A 19,940-nucleotide genomic window follows, 5' to 3' on the forward strand; every position below is an offset into this window, starting at 1 on the left:
TTGAAACTGGACCCCTTCTTTCCACCACATACAAAAAACAACTCAAGATAGATTAAAGACTTAATTGTAAAAAACTAAAACCATAAACGCCTTGGGAGATAACCTAGAAAATACCATTCTTGACGTAGGAGTTGGCAAAGATTTCATTATGAAGGTAAGAAAAGCAATCGCAACAGAAACAGAAACTGACAAATCGGACCTAATTATACTAAAGAGCTTCTATACTGCAAAAGAAACTATCAACAGAATAAACAGCCTACAGAATGGGAGAAAATACTTGCAAACTATGTATCTGACAAAAGTCTAGTATCCAGAATCTATAAGGAGTTTAAACTAACAAGCAAAACAACCCCATTAAGAAGTGAACAAAGAACATTAGCAGACACCTTTCGAAAGCAGACATACATGTGGCTAATAAGCATATGAAAAACTACTCAAAATCAATAATCATTAAAGAAATGCAAATCAAAATCACAACAAGATGCCATCTCACACCAGTCAGAATTGCTCTTATTTAAAAGCCAAAAGATAAACAGATGATGTCCAGGTTGCAAAGAAAAGGGAATACTTATATACTGCTGGTGGGAATGTAAATTAGTTCAGCCATTGTGAAGCAGTTTGGTGATTTCTCAAAGAACTCAAAGCAGAATTACCATTCAATCCAGCAATCTCATTATTGGGTATATGCTCAAAGGCATATAAATTATTTTACCTTAAAGACATAGGCACACGTGTTCATTACAGCACTATTCACAATAGCGGAGACATGGATTCAACCTAAATGCTTATCAGTGGTAGACTCAATGAAAAAAATGTGGTATATATACACAATTGAATACTATGCAGCAGAAAAACAAACAAACAAACAAAACAAAAAAACAAGATCATGTCCTTTGCAGCAACATGGATGGAGCTGGAGGTCATTATCCTATGCAAAGTAACGCCGGAACAGAAAACCAAATATATGTTCTCACTTATGAGTGGCAGCTATAACATTGAATACATACGGACATGAAGAAGGAAACAACAAACATTAGGGCCCACCTGAGAGTGGAGGGAGGAAGGAGGATGAGGATCAAAAAACTACCTTTTGAGTCCTATGCTTATTACCAGGTTGATGAAATAATCTGTACATCAAACACCCATGACACAGAATTTACCTATGTAACAAACCTTCACATGTACCCCTGAACCTAAAACAAGAGTTTGAGAAAATAATTACTATAAAAAAATAAAACCTGTCATGGATGCCTTCTGCTTTATATTGTGTCCTGAGATATATATGGCTGAATTGATTCTGTTATTTTCTTTCTACCTTACATTGTTGAAGGTAATAAACACAGCTAACAGCTACGTAATCTTATAATCGTTATTGGTCCCATATTTCTTAAGTGTAGATTTTGCACAAGAATAGTCCATCCTCTTCCATCTGTTCCTCACCACAATTCACCAATGATGAAAATAGTAGTAATTGTGATTGTACTGCATGCCAAGTGATATCTACATCACTTCTATCAGTAATGTAGTTTTTATAGCTATATAGCCTAGCATCGCTACAATATTACTCTCTGTTTTGAGTTCCCAAAGAAATAGGCTCTCAGGAAAAAATCTGAGTGCAAATTATTTCTGTAATAAGCATTGCCAGGTAATTCCACAAGGGCAGTGGATAACATTAAATAAGGAAAGGACAAGATCCAATATAAAGGTATTACTAAGTCACTTACCACTGTGGGAAACTGTGCATACATGTAACAAAAATCAACATAATATTTAACAGAATATTGTATATTCAGTTCAATATTTAAAAATATATAAAATAATATATGTTACTTAATAATAAATACAAAAAATCATTACAAAGAACATGAGAATCAAAGAATTGAAGTCAGAGTCATAAGGAGCAAACGAGCAGACAAGATATGTAGAATTGTATCGTAATATTTAATTTCTTTAGATGGCTATCAAATAGATTAGTATTTGTTTTACCTCACTTTGTGTGTGAAATTATGTATGACTATGTATAAAAATAGTTCAAATAAAACCTTTGAGATGAAGGTAAAAAATTGAGCTTAATACTTTTTATAACAGATTTATTTGAAAGTAAATTAAACAAAAGTACATAAGCAAAAGCATTTCAGAAAATAAAAACAACAAGAAAGATGAAGATTTTACAAAATTAATGCAGGCCAAAATGCCCAGAAAAAGCGCCTTTAAAAGGCATGCTGTATATTGTAAAATATAACAAGAACATTTAATTTTTGCGAATTATGTTTTCATGAAGAATATGAATTTTATTATTTCTTATTTACTTCCTATATGCTTATTTTGTCAATTAGTAAAAGAAGGTCATAATAATCTCCAAGTATAAATGGGACTCTGTCTATTTCTCCTTTAATTTTCGTCAATTTGCTTTCTTTACTTTGATGCTCTTAGGTACATATATATTTCTGATTTTTATGTCTTCTTGATGAAATGACAACTTTAATTATCAAATCACCATTTTTCCCTAATAATTTTTCCAAAAATCTACTTTATTTGATGTTATTGTAGCCACCCCTGTTTTATTATACTTGTATTGCTATAAAATGTGTATTCTCATTTTATTTTTAAACTGTTTCTTTATAAAATGAGTTTCTTCTAGACATCATATAGATGTCTAGAAAAGCCAATCTGACAATGTTTACCTTTTAGTGAGAGTAGACAGAACATTTGTATTTATTGTGATTATTCATAGGTTTGAAGAGAAATTTATTATTTTACTATTTGTTTTATAAATTCATCTTATCTCTTCTTTGTTCTTTTTTTTTTTTTCTTTTCTACCTTCATTTGAATTAGTAGAATATATTTTATAATTCTATTTGACTTTTTTTTTTTTTTTTGAGATGGAGTCTCACTCTGTCACCCAGGCTGGAGTGCAGTGGCCAGATCTCGGCTCACTGCAAGCTCCACCTCCTGGGTTTACGCCATTCTCCTGCCTCAGCCTCCCGAGTAACTGGGACTACAGGCGCTCGCCACCTCGCCCAGCTAGTTTTTTTTTTTTGTTTTTTTTTTTTGTTTGTTTGTTTGGGTTTTTTTGTATTTTTTAGTAGAGATGGGGTTTCACCCTGTTAGCCAGGATGGTCTTGATCTCCTGACCTCATGATCCACCCGTCTCGGCCTCCCAAAGTGCTGGGATTACACTATTTGACATTTTTATTGGCTTTTTAGATATTTGTTTTGCTCCTTTTTTTGTGGTTGTACGTTCAGTTTGCAATTAATATCATCTTTTGCATAACAACTTTACAACAGTATACTTCCTGTACCTCCTCCCAGATTTTCTGCTATTATTGCCATATATTTTACATCTATGTGTTATAACTTCACAATACAATAAATAATAGTAGTTATTATTTTGTTTTTAAGCAGTCATTTAACCTTTAGTGATATTAAATAAAATTTTTAAATGTCTTTTATATTCACACACATATTTATAATTTTAACACTCTCCATTCACTTGTCTACATCCAAATATCCATTAGATATTATTTTTCTTCTGCCTTTAACTTTTTGTAAAGAAGTGGTCTTCTAGAGAAGATTAATTTTCTTGTTTCTTGTAGCTATAAAAAACTTTAGTCTTTATTTTTAAAATTATATTTGCTGTATATTTAATTGTCTGGGCATACATATATTTATTACAAGGATTGTATTTTTTTCAGGACTTTTTAGATTTAACTTTATTGTTTTCTATCTTGCATTACTTTTAATGAGAAGTCTGTTTCTATATTTTCTTCATTCATTAAGTGATACAGTTTTTAAAACTTTTCTACAATTTTTGAGGTTTTTTTCTTTATAACTGGAGTTCAATACATTGATTATGATGTGCTCGGGATGACTTTTTTTTTTTTCTTTTTACCTGGTTAATTGAATTTCCGGGATGTATGCATATACAGAATTCACCAAATTTAAAAATAATTATTATTTCTTTCAAAATTGGTTTCTGTGGATGCTCCCTCTTTCAGAGAATCTAATTACATGCATGTTGGGATGCTTTGTTTATTTTGTAGGGGGAGTGAAGAATGGTTTTGTTCATTTTGAGTAGTTTATATTACACTATTTTAAAGTTTATTATATTTTTCTATAGTATGTCTAATCTGTTAATACTATCCAAAGTGTTCTTAATTTTAGATATTGTGTATTTCATCTCTGGTAGTTTAATATAGGCTCATGTTTAGATCTTTTATTTTCCTCCTCACATGGCCACTTTTATGTTTTTCTGGCCATAGGTACTTTTTTTCAGGTCTAAACTATATTACTCATGTAAATTTAAAATTCACACACAGAAATACAGAGCAACTGCTAAATATGGTAAAGATATATCCTTTCAAAAGCTCCAGGCAAGAAAACTTGCAAAATCAATAAACAAATATTAAAACTAAATAAAGAGCCTAACAGGTTGTCTGATAAAATATCGAGTTATAAAACTCAACAGCATTCTCTAAACCAGATACAATTAGAAAATACAGCAAAACCTATCCTTAGAGGATTATCTTAAAGAAAGCTCAATAGTCATAAGCTGTTTATAATTGCTGTTTTCAAGTCTACTAATTTCATCATCTGTGACATTACTGAGACTTGGTCTATTAAGTAATATGCCATATTTTATATCATATATGTCACATATTTATGATTTGTTGAATATTTCAGAACTTTTCACTACGATTTTACCTTGGTTACTGGACTTTATTTATTTGTTCATTTATTTATTTATTTATTTATATTCTTTTAAATGTTTGGTAATTTTGATCTGGTAGAGATAAATTTCTAAATGATCCATTAGAAGCTAGTTTTAAAGTTTATTAAATCAAATTCTAACATTTTATTTCAGAGTAAATTTTACGCCACCAATGAGGTAATACACTTTAAAGAATGTGCTTTGATGTATGGAGACCTTTCACCATGGTAGGAACCAATGTGGACTAACTATTCCTGGATCACCTACTGTTTATAGTGGTTTTATGCCCTATTATAGTATTTTCCTCACCTGCATTTGCAGATCAGTATTCTGACAAAGACAATGATTATTGAAGGGGCTTTGAGGATTACCATTTTTAATTTTAAGTGGTTCTTTACTGAAGCAAAATAGTTCACATTTCTGAGGAAAGAATGAACTTAATTGTTTAGTTTCTAGTGATTATGTTTACTGCAAGTTATTTTATTTTTCTGAACTTCATGGGACACCCTTCTCTCTTAAGCATCTGTCACTCTTTTTCTCACCCTCAAGTGTCTTTTGTTTATGATTTTTAACAATTCAAAAAATTGATTTATTACTTTTTTGGAAAAAAATTATTTCTAGAGAGCAATTGAACTGTTTCATAACAAGTCTCTACTCTACTTTAGAAAATTATAGTGTCTATCAGGTTATATTGTGGATCAAATTGCATCACCCTCTCATATTATATTGTCATTCCTGACTGAGACTATAATTACAGATAATTTTTTACTTAAAGTTTAATTATTTTTAATCTTAATCAAATGTTCTTATAGAGAGCAGATAAATCATTGTAAAATATATTTACATAGAATATAATTTTCACAGGTATCGAGACTAAATAAATTTTTAAAATTAGGAAAAAAAAATTAGTCTCTTTCTTAAAACGTTTTGCAAACTGGATCTCTCCCCTTTATAATGAAAAATATTCTGTGTTACTTTAATGTAACAAGAAGCCATGAAGCTAGAAGGAATAACTTTGCTTATTTTGCATCTTTTCCTAGAAAATAATACGTTGTCACACCTGTGATTATAGTCAGAGAAGACTCGGGCAATATTTATTACACAATAAGTGTGGCAGACACTTTTCAAAAGAAGACATTTAGGCAGCCAACAGACAAAGGAAAATAATGTTCGTCATCACTGATCATCAGAGAAATGCAAATCAAAACCACAATGAGATAACATCTCACACCAGTTAGAAAAGCAATCATTGAAAAGTCAGGAAACAACAGATGCTGGGGAGGATGTGGAGAAATAGGAACACTTTCACACTGTTGGTGGGACTGTAAACTAGTTCAACCATTGTGGAAGACAGTGTGGTGATTCCTCAAGGATCTAAAACTAGAAATACCATTTGACCCAGCCATCCCATTACTGGGTATATACCGAAAGGATTATAAATCATGCTACTATAAAGATGCATGTATATGTATGTTTATTGTGGCATTATTTACAATAGTAAAGACTTGGAACCAACCCAAATGTCCATCAATCATAGACTGGATTAAGAAAATGTGACACATAGACACCATGGAATAGTATGCAGCCATAAAAAAGGATGAGTTCATGTCCTTTGCAGGGCCATGAATGCAGCTGGAAACCATCATTCTGAGCAAACTATCACAAGGACAGAAAAGCAAACACCGCATGTTCTCACTCATATGTGGGAATTTAACAATGAGAACACTGACACAGGGAGGGGAACATCACACACTGGGGCTTGTCAGGGGGTGGGGGCTGGGGTAGGGATAACATTAGGAGAAATACCTAACGTAAATGACGAGCTGATGGGTGCAGCAAACCACCATGGCACATGTATACCTATGTAACAAACCTGCACATTGTGCACATGTACCCTAGAACTTAAAGTATAATTATAATAATGAAAAGAATAGTGTCTTAAGACAATAAAATTGCAAGAGGGGCTGCTCATAAAACTAAACTAAAATTTTTAAAAAATGAATTTTGCTAGCTAGGCATTAACCCTTTCTACTATTTGTGGTTGAGATTTTAAAAACAGTAATATACATATAATGTTCATTTCTATAAACAGATTATTAGGTACTATTACCAATCATTGTAACTAAAGATAAAAAAACTAGGGTACTTAATGAAATGTTAAGGTTTTGAAGACCCATAGACTTTGTGATATAAAGGTAATGTTAATATTATCTTTGGTTATACATACTGAATTTTGACATGAATAATATATGTGAAGAAACAATATAAAATTTTTACAAGATAAATGTGTGCTTTCAGAAAAGTGAGTTTCTCTGTGTCATATTTTTACTCACTTGATATCAAAAAATATGCAAAATCAAAGAAATGCTTTCAAAATCAACAGAATATGGAAGATAGGCTCCAACAATCTCTAAAATATACTTAAACGTTTTTTCAATTTTAAAATTTCTTTTGAGTACACGGTAGATGTGTATATTTATGGGATACATGGTATGCCTTTCATAAAGGCATGCAATGTGAAATAACCGAAATAGCCACCTTATGGAGAACGAGGTATCTGTCTCTTCAAGCACTTATCCTTTGAGTTACAACTCAATTACATCTTTTAAGTTATTTTATAACGTAAAATTATTACCATAATCACCCTATTCTGCTATCAACCATAGGTCTTATTTATTCTTTCTATTTATTTTGTACACATTAACCATCTCCACCTCCTTTCTCCCTCCAACCCCTCACTACCATTCTCAACCTCTGGAAACCATCCTTCTTCTGTGTGTCTAAGAGTTGAGTTGTTTTGGCATTTAGATTCCACAGACAAGTGAGAACATGTGATGTTTGTCTCTCTGTGCCTGTCTTATTTCACTTAAAATAATGATCTGCAGTCCCACCAATGTTGTTGCAAATGACAGAATCTCATTCTTTCTTATAGCTGAGTAGTACTCCGTTGTGCATTATGTACCACATTTTCTTTATCCATTTCTCTGCTGATGGACACATAGGTTGCTTCCAAATCTTGACTATTGTGAAGAGTGCTGTAACAAACAGGAATGCAGATATCTTCAATACACCAATTTCCTTTCTTTTAACTACATACCTAGCAGTGAGATTGCTGGATCATATGGAACCTCAATTTTTAGTTTTCTGAGGAACCTCCAAACTGTTCTCCATAGTGGTTGTGTTAATTTACATTCTCATCAACAGTTCCCTTTTCTCCACATCCTCAGCGTCATTATTACTGTCTATCTTTTGGATATAAGACATTTCAACTGGGGAGAGATGATAGCTCATTGTAGTTTTGATTTACATTTTTCTGATGAACAGTGATGTTGAGCACCTTTTCATATGCTTGTCTGCCATCTGTATTTCTTCTTTTGAGAAATGCTTACTTTGCCTATTTTTTTAATGGTTTATTAGATTTTTTTCCCCTATAGAATCGTTCAAGCTCCTTATATACTCTAGTTATTAAACCCTTGTCAGATGGATAGTTTACAAATGTTTTCTCCACTTCTTTTGGGCTTTCTCTTTACTTTGTTAATTGCATTTTTTTTCCTGTGCAGAAGCTTTTTAACTTGTGATCCCATTCGTCCATCTTTGCTTTGTTTGCCTATGCTTGTAAGGAATTGTTCAATAAATTTTTCTGTAGAAGGATGTCCTGGAGATTTTCCCAAATGTTTTCTTGCAGTAGTTTCATAGATTGAGGTCTGTACTACCGCACTACCACTGATGTTCTCTTAAGGCCCAGGTTCTCTCTCTTTCTGTCTCTCTCTCTCTCTTTTTTTTTTTTTTTTTTTGACAAAGCCTTGCTCTGTCATCCAGGCTGAAGTACAATGGCACAGTCTTGGCTCACTGCAACCTCTGCCTCCCAGGATCAAGCAATCCTCCCACCTCAGCCTCCCAAGTAGCTGAACCTACAAGCACATGGCACTACACCAGGCTAATTTTTTGTAGTTTTAGTATAGATGGGTTTTTTTTTTCCATGTTGTCCAGGCTTGTCTGGAACTCCTGGGCTCAAGTAATCTGCCTACCTCAGCCTCTTACAGTGCTAAAATTATGGCATGAGCCACAGTGCCCAGCCAGCCCAAGGTCTCATAAGTTTGCTTGTGGTGAATGTTACTTTCCCTGGAACTCACCTGTTAAGGAAGTGGGTTCCTCTCTGGCCTAGGTTAGGTCCAAAAATGCCATCTAAGAGTCAAGTCCTTGAACTAGGGACCTTGAGAGCCCAAATGGTGCTCTACACCTTATGGTCATGCTGGTACCTAAAGTGCAAGACAAAGTCCCCTTTAAATTTTCCTCTGCTTTTCTCAAACAGAAGAAGTTTTAAACCATATCCAAAAGAGCAGATAATGTGCTGTGTCTTACCTCAAGCTAGCATGTCTCACACATGACTCTGAATGTAGAACCTGAGTATCATTGCTTGTTATTCAGGGCCCAAGGGCTTTTCAGTTAGCAGGTGATGAATATTGTCAGGACTGGGTCCTTCCCTTCAAGGCAACAGGTTCCTTTCTGGCCCTGGGTGTGTCTAGAAATGTCATCTGGGAGCTAGAGTCTGGATTAGGGACTTTAAGACTTTTACTAGTGCCCTATCCTGCTATGTCTGAGATGATATCCTAGATTCAAGGTAAAATTTTCCCCACTCTTGCTTCTCCTCTCAAGTGCAAGGAAGAGGTCTCTTTTGGAGCCATAAGCTGTACAGCCTGGGTTTAGAAAAGAGGTGATGCCAGAACTCCTTTGACTGTCCTATCTTATGTCTCAATATGTCACATGACCCCCAGTCCACTCTCTCTGGGCCTGGTACAGCAGTAGGACTCACATAAGTGTTGCAATCCTTATGACCTAGACTGCCTTTCAAGTTTACTTGGAGACACAGAGCACTGTAGTCCTCTGTGGTGAGGTTTGCAGGCTCTCATGTTCTGACCACTGGACTTGGTGGTTCCCCTCTGACTAGGGCTGGTTTAAATGCTCCCTCTGTGGGTGGGTGTTAGCTGAGTTCTGTCTGGGTTTATTTTCTTCTCTGAGTTCAATGCCTCACTCTTGCTGTGTTCTCCTTGTCCAGTGCCTGGAAGTGCTCTCCACACCACACTGCTGCTGTGGAGTGAGGAGGGGTAGCATCTGCGATTCATGATTTTTTTTTTTAAACTCTTCAATGCCTCTTTCAGTTATATCAAGCTAAAAGCTGGTACTATGAGTGATCACCTGATTTTTCTTATAAAGATTTTTTTTTTCCGCATAGATATTTGTTAACTTGGTGTCCTTGTGGTATGTGGAGGAATATCGATGGAAGTTTCTATTCCACCCTCTTGCTCCATCTCTTGTGAAATATTCTTAAATGAATACAAAATTTAATGTCTTGAAAAAAAATGGAGAACCCAATACCAAGGTTATTTATTTATTTATTATTATTATTATTTGTTGTTGTTGTTGTTCTTATTGCATGGCTTGATATTTGCATGGTTGTTTCTGGAGGAGATAAGGATACCAAAGATTAATTTACTAGCTATAAAATCAGCTAGAATTTCCTAAGGAAAAAAGGAAAACATTTACTTGTTATTTTTCCAAATGAGAAGGCAGGTTAGCTGTCAAAGACCATTGTTCTGAACTTTAGCTTTCCTCTTATTTGATATTCTATAGGAATTGACAAAGTTTTAAAACCTCATATACTGGATAAGTAGAATACAAAAATGCCACCTGATAAGCACAGGGATTTTTTCCGACTGTGCTAAAATAAGTACAGATGCAAATATTACCCTTAATTTTTATTTTTTCTTTACCATATTGCATTATCACATATCTCCAAATATCAAGTAGTATTGACAGACTATATTATAAGCAATACTCTTTGAGTGCTCTAAGTACAGAGAATGAAAATGGAAAAGAAAAGAAAATTAGAATTTAAAGAAGATTGGAAGAAAATCAGTAATTTAATAAAAACTGATTATTTTTGTGTATTTCTAAAGTGTTTAAAATTGTTCCTCATATAGATTTTGTATATGTTTTATTAAATTTATGCTTATTTGGCCGTCGCCGCCGCCCCCCGTCCCGGCCCCCCCGGGTTCCCTCAGCCCAGCCCGGTCCAGCCCGGTTCCCGGGAGGATGAAGTTCGTGTACAAAGAAGAGCATCCGTTCGAGAAGCGCCGCTCTGAGGGCGAGAAAATCCGAAAGAAATACCCGGACCGGGTGCCGGTGATAGTAGAAAAGGCTCCCAAAGCTCGGATAGGAGACCTGGACAAAAAGAAATACCTGGTGACTTCTGATCTCACAGTTGGTCAGTTCTACTTCTTGATCCGGAAGCGAATTCATCTCCGAGCTGAGGATGCCTTGTTTTTCTTTGTCAACAATGTCATTCCACCCACCAGTGCCACAATGGGTCAGCTCTACCAGGAACACCATGAAGAAGACTTCTTTCTCTACATTGCCTACAGTGACGAAAGTGTCTACGGTCTGTGAAGCTGCTGTCCCTGAGCTGGAGGGGGGTCTCATTCTACAAAGAGAGAGGTGGCCCCCTTTTCTTGACCTCCTCCTCCTTCAAGCTCAAACACCACCTCCCTTATTCAGGACCAGCACTTCTTTCTCCAGCCTCTCTTAGGAGGGGTAATGGTAGAGTTGGCATCTTGTACCTCTCCTTTCTCCTTTCTTCCCCTTTCTCTGCCCGCCTTTCCCATCCTGCTTTAGACTTCTTGATTGTCAGTCTCTGTCACATCCAGTGATTGTTTTGGTTTCTGTTCCCTTTCTGACTGCCCAAGGGGCTCAGAACGCCAGCAATCCCTTCCTTTCACTACCTTCTTTTTTGGGGGTAGTTGGAAGGGACTGAAATTGTGGGGGGAAAGGTAGGAGGCACATCAATAAAGAGGAAACCACCAAGCTGAAAAAAAAAAAAATTTATGCTTATTTTATCTTTTTTATTGGATTGAGAACAATTTATCTTTCTTATTGTATAAAATTCTACACATATCTCAATTTAAATTTTATACCTTATTATTTTCCTCTATATACTCTCTTGAACTTTATAATAGTTTTCCAAATATTCCTCAATATGAACTGCAAGTAAAGATAAATTACCTCTCCCTCTCTATTTTTGACATAACAGATTGTCTTCTTTTGTCTAACTTTTCTCATCTATACCTCTAAACACATGTTTAATTGTAGTAAAGATAATGGCCTCCGTATCTTAATTTGAATTTAGTATCAGTATGATGCTGGCCTCATAAAATGAGTTAGGGAGGATTCCCTGTTTTTCTATTGATTGGAATAGTTTCAGAAGGAATGGTACCAGCTCCTCTTTGTACATCTGGTAGAATTCAACTGTGAATCCATCTGGTCCTGGACCTTTTTTGGTTGGTAGGCGATTAATTATTGCTCCAATTTCAGAACCTGTTGTTAGTCTATTCAGGGATTCAACTTCTTCCTGGTTTAGTCTTGGGAGGGTGTATGTGTCCAGGAATTTATCCATTTGTTGTAGATTTTCTAGTTTATTTGTGTAGAGGTGTTTATAGTTTTATCTGATGGTAGTTTATATTTCTGTGGGATCGGTGGTGATATCTCCTTTATCATTTGTTATTACGTCTATTTGATTCTTCTCTTTTTTCTTCTTTATTAGTCTTGCTAGTGGTCTATCACTTTTGTTGATCTCTTCATAAAACCAGCTCCTGAATTCATTGATTTCAAGGGTTTTTTGTGTCTCTATCTCCTTCAGTTCTGCTCTGATCTTAGTTATTTCTTGCCTTCTGATACCTTTTGAATGTGTTTGCTCTTGCTTGTCTAGTTCTTTTAATTGTGATGTTAGGGTGTCAATTTTAGATCTTTCCTGCTTTCTCTTGTGGGCATTTAGTGCTATAAATTTCCCTCTACACACTGCTTTAAATGTGTCCCAGAGATTCTGGTATGTTGTGTCTTCTTTCTCATTGGTTTCAAAGAACATCTTTATTTCTGTCTTCATTTCATTATGTGCCCAGTAGTCATTCAGGAGCAGGTTGTTCAGTTTCCATGTAGTTGAGCCATTTTGAGTGCTTTTATTAATCCTGAGTTCTAGTTTGATTTCACCGTGGTCTCAGAGACAGTTCGTTATAATTTCTGTTCTTTTACATTGGCTGAGGAGTGCTTTACTTCCAACTATGTGGTCAATGTTGGAATAAGTGTGATGTGGTGCTGAGAAGAATGTATATTCTGATGATTTGGGGTGGAGAGTTCTGTCGATGTCTATTAGGTCAACTTGGTGCAGAGCTGAGTTCAATTCCTGGATATCCTTGTCAACTTTCTGTCTCATTGATCTGTTTAATGTTGACAGTGGGGTGTTAAAGTCTCCCATTATTGTTGTGTGGGAGTCTAAGTCTCTTTGTAGGTCTCTAAGGACTTGCTTTATGAATTTGGGTGCTCCTGTGTTGGGTGCATATATATTTAGGATAGTTAGCTCTTCTTGTTGAATTGTTCCCTTTACCATTATGTAATGACCTTCTTTGTCTCTTTTGATCGTTGTTGGTTTAAAGTCTGTTTTATCAGAGACTAGGATTGCAACCCCTCCTTTTTTTTTTTTTTTTTCATTTGCTTGATAGATCTTCCTCCATCCCTTTATTTTGAGCCTATGTGTGTGTCTCCAGGTAAGATGGGTCTCCTGAATACAGCACAGTGATGGTCTTGACTCTATCCAACTTGCCAGTCTGTGTCCTTTAATTGTAGCATTTAGCCCATTTACATCTAAGGTTAATGTTTTTATGTGTGAGTTTGATCCTGTTATTTTGATGTTAGCTAGTTATTTTGCTCATTAGTTGATGCAGTTTCTTTCTAGCACTGTTGGTTTTTACAATTTGGCATGTTTTTGCAGTAGCTGGTACTGGTTGTTCCTTTTCATGTTTAGTGCTTCCTTCAGGAGCTCTTGTAAGGCAGGCCTGGTGGTGACAAAATCTCTCAGCATTTTTTTGTCTGTAAAGGATTTTATTTCTCCTCCATTTGTGAAGCTTAGTTTGGCTGGATATGAAATTCTGGGTTGAAAATTCTTTCCTTTAACAATGTTGAATATTCGCCCTCACTCTCTTCTGGCTTATAGAGTTTCTGCCAAGAGATCCACTGTTAGTCTGATGGGCTTTCTTTTGTGGGTAACCCAACCTTTCTCTCTGGCTGCCCTTAACATTTTTTCCTTCATTTCAACTTTGGTGAATCTGACAATTATGTGTCTTGGAGTTGCGGCAATCTCTGTATTTCCTGAATTTGAATGTTGGCCTGCCTCGCTAGGTTGGGGAAGTTCTACTGGATAATATCTTGAAGAATGTTTTCCAACTTGGTTCCATTCCCTCTGTCACTTTCAGGTACACCAATCAGATATAGATTTGGTCTTTTCACATGGTCCCATATTTCTTGGAGGCTTTGCTCATTTCTTTTTACTCTTTTTATTTCTCTAAACTTCTTTTCTCATGTCGTTTCATTCATTTGATCTTCAATCATTGATACCCTTTCTTCCACTAGATCCAATCAGCTACTGAAGCTTGTGCATGTGTCAGGTAGTTCTTGTGCCATGGTTCTCAGCTCCATCAGGTCATTTAAGGACTTCTCTACACTGGTTATTTTGGTTAGCCATTCATTTAATCTTTTTTCAAGGTTTTTAGGTTCTTTGCAATGGGTTTAAACATCCTCCTTTAGCTTGGAGAATTTTATTATTACCGATCGTCTGAAGCCTTCTTCTCTCAACTTGCAACTTGTCAAAGTCATTATCCATCCAGCTTTGTTCTGTTGCTGGTGAGAAGCTGCATTCCTTTGGAGGAGAAGAGGTACTCTGATTTTTAGAATTTTCAGCTTTTCTGCTCTGGTTTCTCCCCATCTTTGTGGTTTTATCTACCTTTGGTCTTTGACAATGGTGACATACAGATGGGATTTTGGTGTGGATGTGCTGTTTCTTAGTTTTCCTTCTAACAGTCAGGACCCTCACCTCCAGTCTGCAGCTCCCAGCATGAGCGACACAGAAGATGGGTGATTTCTGCTTTTCCAATGAGGTACCAGGTTCAACTCACTGGGGCTTGTCAGACGGTGGGTGCAACCCACAGAGAAGGGCAGGACATCACCTCACCCAGGAAGCACAAGGGGTCGGGGAATTCCCTTTCCTAGCAAAGGGAAACTGTGACAGACAGTACCTGGAAAATTGGAACACTCCCACCTTAATACTGTGCTTTTCCAATGGCCTTAGCAAATAGCACACTAGGAGATTATATCCCACATCTGCTTTGGAGGGTCCCACACCCACAGAGCCTTGCTCACTGCTAGCACAGCAGTCTGAGATCAAAATGCAAGGCAGCAGTGAGGTTGGGGGAGGAGTGTCTGCCATTGCTGAGGCTTGAGTAGGTAAACAAAGCAGCCAGGAAGCTTGAACTGGGTGGAGCGCACCGCAGCTCAAGGACGCCTGCTTGCCTCTGTAGACTCCACCTCTGGGGGAGGGAATAGCTGAACAAAAGACAGCAGAAACTTCTGCAGACTTAAATGTCCCTTTCTGACAGCTTTGAAGAGAGTAGTGGTTCTCTCAGAATGGAGTTTGAGATCTGAGAATGGACAGACTGCCTCCTCAAGTGGTTCCCTGAGCTCTGAGTAGCCTAACTGGGAGACACCTCCCAGTAGGGGCTGACTGGCTCCTCATATAGCCAGGTGCCCCTCTGAGATGAAGCTTCCAGAGGAAGGATCAGACAGCAACATCTGCTGTTCTGCAATATTTGCTGTTCTGCAGCCTCTACTGCTGATACCCAGGCAAACAGGCAAACTTCAATTTCAATTTTCTTAAATGTATTAAGACTTGTTTTGTGGCCTATCACATGGTTTAACTTGAAGAAAGTTCCATGCACTATTGAATAAAATGTACATCCTGCAATTGTTGGATGAAATGTTCTGTCTATCTATCTATCTATCTATCTATCTATCTATCTATCTATCTACCTATCTATCTATCTAGTCCATTTGTTCCAAGGTATAGTTTAAATCCATTGTTTCCTTGGTGATTATCTGTATTGATGACCTGTCTGGTGCTGTCAGTGGAGTACTAAAGTCCCCCATTATGATTGTGTTGCTGTCTCTCTCATTTCTTAGGTCTATTGGTAATTGTTTTATAAATTTAGGAGCTCCAGTGTTAAGTGCATATGTGTTTAAAATTGTGATATTTTCCTGTTGGTCAAGACCTTTTGCCATTATATAATGATCCTCTTTGTGCCTTTTAAATTCTCTTACTTTAAAATTTGCTTTGTCTGATATAAGAATAGCTACCCCTGCTTGCTTTTGGTGTCCAATTGCATGAAATGTCTTTTTCTAGCCCTTTACTTGAAGTTTATGTGAGTCCTTATGTGTTAGGCGAGTGTCCTGAAGGCAGGAGATAGTTGGTTGGAGAGTTCTTATCCATTCTGAGGTTCCATATCTTTTAATTGGAGCATTTAGGCCATTTACACTCAATGTTAGTTTTGAAATGTGAGGTACAATTGCATTCATCATGTTCTTTGTTGCCTGTGTACTTTGGTTATTTTTTTGGTGGTGTTGTTTTTGCTTTTAAACTTGTACTTTTGTTTTATAGGTTATGTGTGATTTATGCTTTAAAGATGTTCTGTTTGATGTGATTCCAGAATTTGTTTCAAGATTTAGAGCTCCTTTTAGCAGTTCTTGTACTGGCTTGGTAATGGTGAATTCTCAGCATTTGTTTGTCTGAAAATGGCTGAATCTTTCCTTCATATATGATGCTTAGTGTTGCTGGATACAAAATTCTTGGCTGATACTTGCTTTGTTTGAGGAAGCTAAAGATAGGGCCTCATCCATTCTGTCTTGTATGGTTTCCACTGAAAAATCTGTTGTTAACCTGATAGGTTTTCCTTTATAGGTTGCCTGGTGCTTCTGTCTCATAGCTCTTAAGATTCTTTCCTTCATCTTAACTTTAGATAACGTGATGGCAATGTGCATAGGTGAAAATCTTTTTGCAATGAATTTCCTGGGTGTTCTTTGTGCTTCTTGTATTTGCATGTCTAAATCTCTAGCAATGCCTGGGAAGTTTTCCACAGTTATTCCCCCAAACATGTTTTTCAAGCTTTTAGAATTGTCTTCCTCCTCAGGAACACTGATTATTCTTAAGTTTGGTTGTTTAACATAATCCCAGACTTCTTGGAGGCTTTGTTCTTTGTCTTTGTTAGATTGGGTTAATTCAAAGACCTTGTCTTTGAGCTCTGAATTTTTCTTCTACTTGTTCAGTGCTATTGCTGAGACTCTACAGAGGATTTCACATTTCTAAAAGTCTGTCGAAAGTTTCTGGAATTTTTTATCGTTTTTTTCTTTAAGCTGTTTATTTCATTGAATATTTCTCCTTCAATTCTTGCACCATGTTTTTGGATTTCCTTGCCTTGGGTTTCACTTTTCTCTGGTGCCTCCTTGATTAACTTCATAACTAATCTCCTGAATTCTTTTTCAGGTAAGTCAGGAATTTCTTATTGTTTTGGAGCCATTGCTGGGGAGCTAGTATGATTTTGGGGGGTTGTTGAAGTGTCTTGTTTTGTCATATTACCAGGGTTGGTTTTCTGATTCCTTCTCATTTGTGTGCGCTATGTCATAGGGAAGGTCTAGGGCGGAAGGTTGTTGTTCAGATTTCTTTTTGTCCTATGGGGTGATCTCATGATGTAGTACTCTTCCCCTTTTCCTGTAGATGTGACTTCATGTGAGCCCAATTGCAATGATTGTTGTCTCTCTTCTGGTCTTCTGGGTCTAGCCACCCAGTGAGTCTACCTAGCTCTGGGCTGGTACCGGGGGTTGTCTGCACAGAATCCTGTGATGTGAACCATCTATGAGTCTCTCAGCTGTGGATACCAGCGCCTGTTCCATTGGAGGTGGCAGAAGGTGCAATGACCTCTTTGAGGGTCCTAGCTTTGGTGGTTTAATGATCTATTTTTGTGCGGCTTGGCCTCCTGCCAGGAGATGGCACTTTCCAGAACACATCAGCTGTAGTAGTGTGAAGAGATACCAACAGTGGATGGGACCCCAGAACTCCCAAGGTTAAATGTTCTTTGTTTTCTTCTACCAGGGTGGATAAGGAAGGCCCATCAGATGGCGGTGGTATAGGCCTGTGTGAGCTCAGAGTATCCTTGGGCGGGTCTTGCTGTGACTGCTGTTGGAGATGGGAGTGAGACTTCCAGGTCACTGGAGTTGTGTACCTAGTAAAGAGGTGACAATGTGCTAGCAGCCCTCGCTTGCTCTTGGTGCCTCCTTGGCCTTGGTGTCTGCTCTGGCTGCCCTGGAAGAGCCCTTCAGCCCACTGCTGTGCTGTGGGCACCCCTTTCTGGGGCTGGCAGAGGCTGAAGCCAGCGCCTTCTGCTTGCAGGGAGGTATGGAGGGAGAGGCACTAGCAGGAGCGGGGCTGCGGGTGATCGTGGGCCAGTGTAGGGTCTGAGTGGGCACGGGCTTGGTGGGCCCCACACTCAGCACAGCAGTTGGGTGCCTATGGGGCTTGATCAGGGGGAAAAGCTCTCTCTGGGCTGCTGGAGTGCCCGGGCTAGGTGCCACAAAGTCCCACAGTGAGTGCCATTGAGAGGTGAAGCTGGATGGTCTTCTAGGTCAGGTGGGGACCTGGAGAACTTTTCTGTCTAGCTAAAGGTTTGGAAACGCACCAATCAGCACTCTGTGCCTAGCTAAAGGTTTGGAAATGCACCAATCAGCACTCTGTGTCTAGCTAAAGGTTTGGAAATGCACCAATCAGCACTCTGTGTCTAGTTAATGAAGTGGGGGACTTGGAGAACTTTTGTGTCTAGCTAAAGGATTGTTAATGCACCAATCAGCACTCTGTGTCTAACTAAAGGTTTGTAAGTACATCAATCAGCTCTCTGTAAAACGGACCAGTCAACAGGATGTGGGTGGGGCCAGATAAGGGAATAAAAGCAGGCCACTCCAGCCAGCAGTGGCAACCTGCTTTGGTTCCCTTCCACACAGTGGAAGCTTTGCTCTTTTGCACTTCACAATAAATCTTGCTACTCCTCACTCTTTGGGTCCTCGCAGCCTTTAAGAGCTGTAACACTCAATGAAAGGTCTGTAGCTTCACTCCTGAAGCCAGTGAGACCATGACCCACTGTAAGGAACAAACAACTCCAGATGCACCACCTTTAAGAGCTGTAACACTCACCGTGAACATCTGCAGCTTCACTCCTGAAGTCAGTGAGACCATGAACCCACCAGAAGGAAGAAACTCCAGACACATCTGAACATCAGAAGGAACAAACTCTGGACACACCATCTTTAAGAACTGTAACACTCACCGCAAGGGTCTGTGGCTTCATTTTTGAAGTCAGTGAGACCAAGAACCTACCAATTCCAGACACACTAGGAGGAGTAGGGCTGCCTCTGCTGAGTCATGTAGCTTGTCAGGTAACTGGGGGAAAGCCAGCAGTCATGGGCCTCACTCAGCTCTCATGCAAAGTGAAGGGCCAGTCTAACTTCCACCATGTTCCCCTCAACAACCTGGAGTCTGTTTCCAGGTGGAGGATGAGACCCACTTGAAAACTTGCCTGAGACTTTCCACCTCCCAGCTGCCAAAGAAAAGCGCTTTAGTTTTGCCCCCGTCTGTGAAGTCTGCATGTTGGATTCATGCCGTCCTCCAGGTACTGGCCAGGAGGTTTCATGCCCCATTCAAATTGTTACAAAGTTCAGGTAGAGAATTCCTTCTGCCTGTGGTATTTACCCCCTACTTCTCTGGCGAACCTCCCAGTGGATCCCTGTGGTGCCAGGCAGGTATGGGCTGCTTGGGGGACCCAGCGAGCTCCCAGGGCCTTTCTGCTATTTCTCCTACCACTGTATTTCACTTGACTTAGCTCTCTAACTTGACTCAGCTCCAGATAAAGTCAAAAACTTCCCTGACAAGCAGACATTCAGATTCTCTAGTGGGGGTGTGTGTTGAGAAGAGAAGGGTCTCCCTTTACAATTTCTGCAGTTGGGACACCCACAGTATTTGGGGTGTCTCCTGGGTCCTGAAGAAACAGTCTGCTTTCATCATAAGATCTGTGGGTCCTCTCAGAATTACTGGTTTGCTCTTGCAGTCCATCTTGAGCTAAAATTCACAGTGCAAGCCTCTGTCTCCTGCTGTGTCTGGAACTGCAATCTAGTCCTGCTTCCCATCTGCCATGATGCCTCAGTCATCACAAATGATCTTTTAATAACATTATGACTAAGCATGCATACTCTGTAGTCAGATCGTATACATTTAAGTACTGCTGTGACATTAAGTTTCTGAGTGATACAGGGC

General features: G+C 38.1%; 1 protein-coding gene across 2 annotated transcripts; it reads left to right on the plus strand.

The window, feature by feature from the left end:
• Positions 1-10,733: 10,733 nt before the first annotated feature.
• On the plus strand, positions 10,734-11,589 carry LOC112625376 (gamma-aminobutyric acid receptor-associated protein-like). Of its 2 annotated transcripts, XM_025386647.1 has the most exons (2): positions 10,742-10,976; positions 11,068-11,589. In XM_025386647.1, exons 1-2 carry the CDS (start codon positions 10,805-10,807, stop codon positions 11,295-11,297), a joined length of 402 nt encoding a protein of 133 aa, XP_025242432.1. In that variant the 5' UTR covers positions 10,742-10,804; the 3' UTR covers positions 11,298-11,589. The 2 variants fall into 2 exon arrangements, with proteins under 2 accessions (XP_025242433.1, XP_025242432.1); XM_025386648.1 differs by having other exon boundaries at positions 10,734-11,589.
• Positions 11,590-19,940: the final 8,351 nt, after the last annotated feature.

Source organism: Theropithecus gelada, chromosome 5, assembly GCF_003255815.1.
Source record: "Theropithecus gelada isolate Dixy chromosome 5, Tgel_1.0, whole genome shotgun sequence".
Lineage (NCBI taxonomy): Eukaryota > Metazoa > Chordata > Mammalia > Primates > Cercopithecidae > Theropithecus > Theropithecus gelada.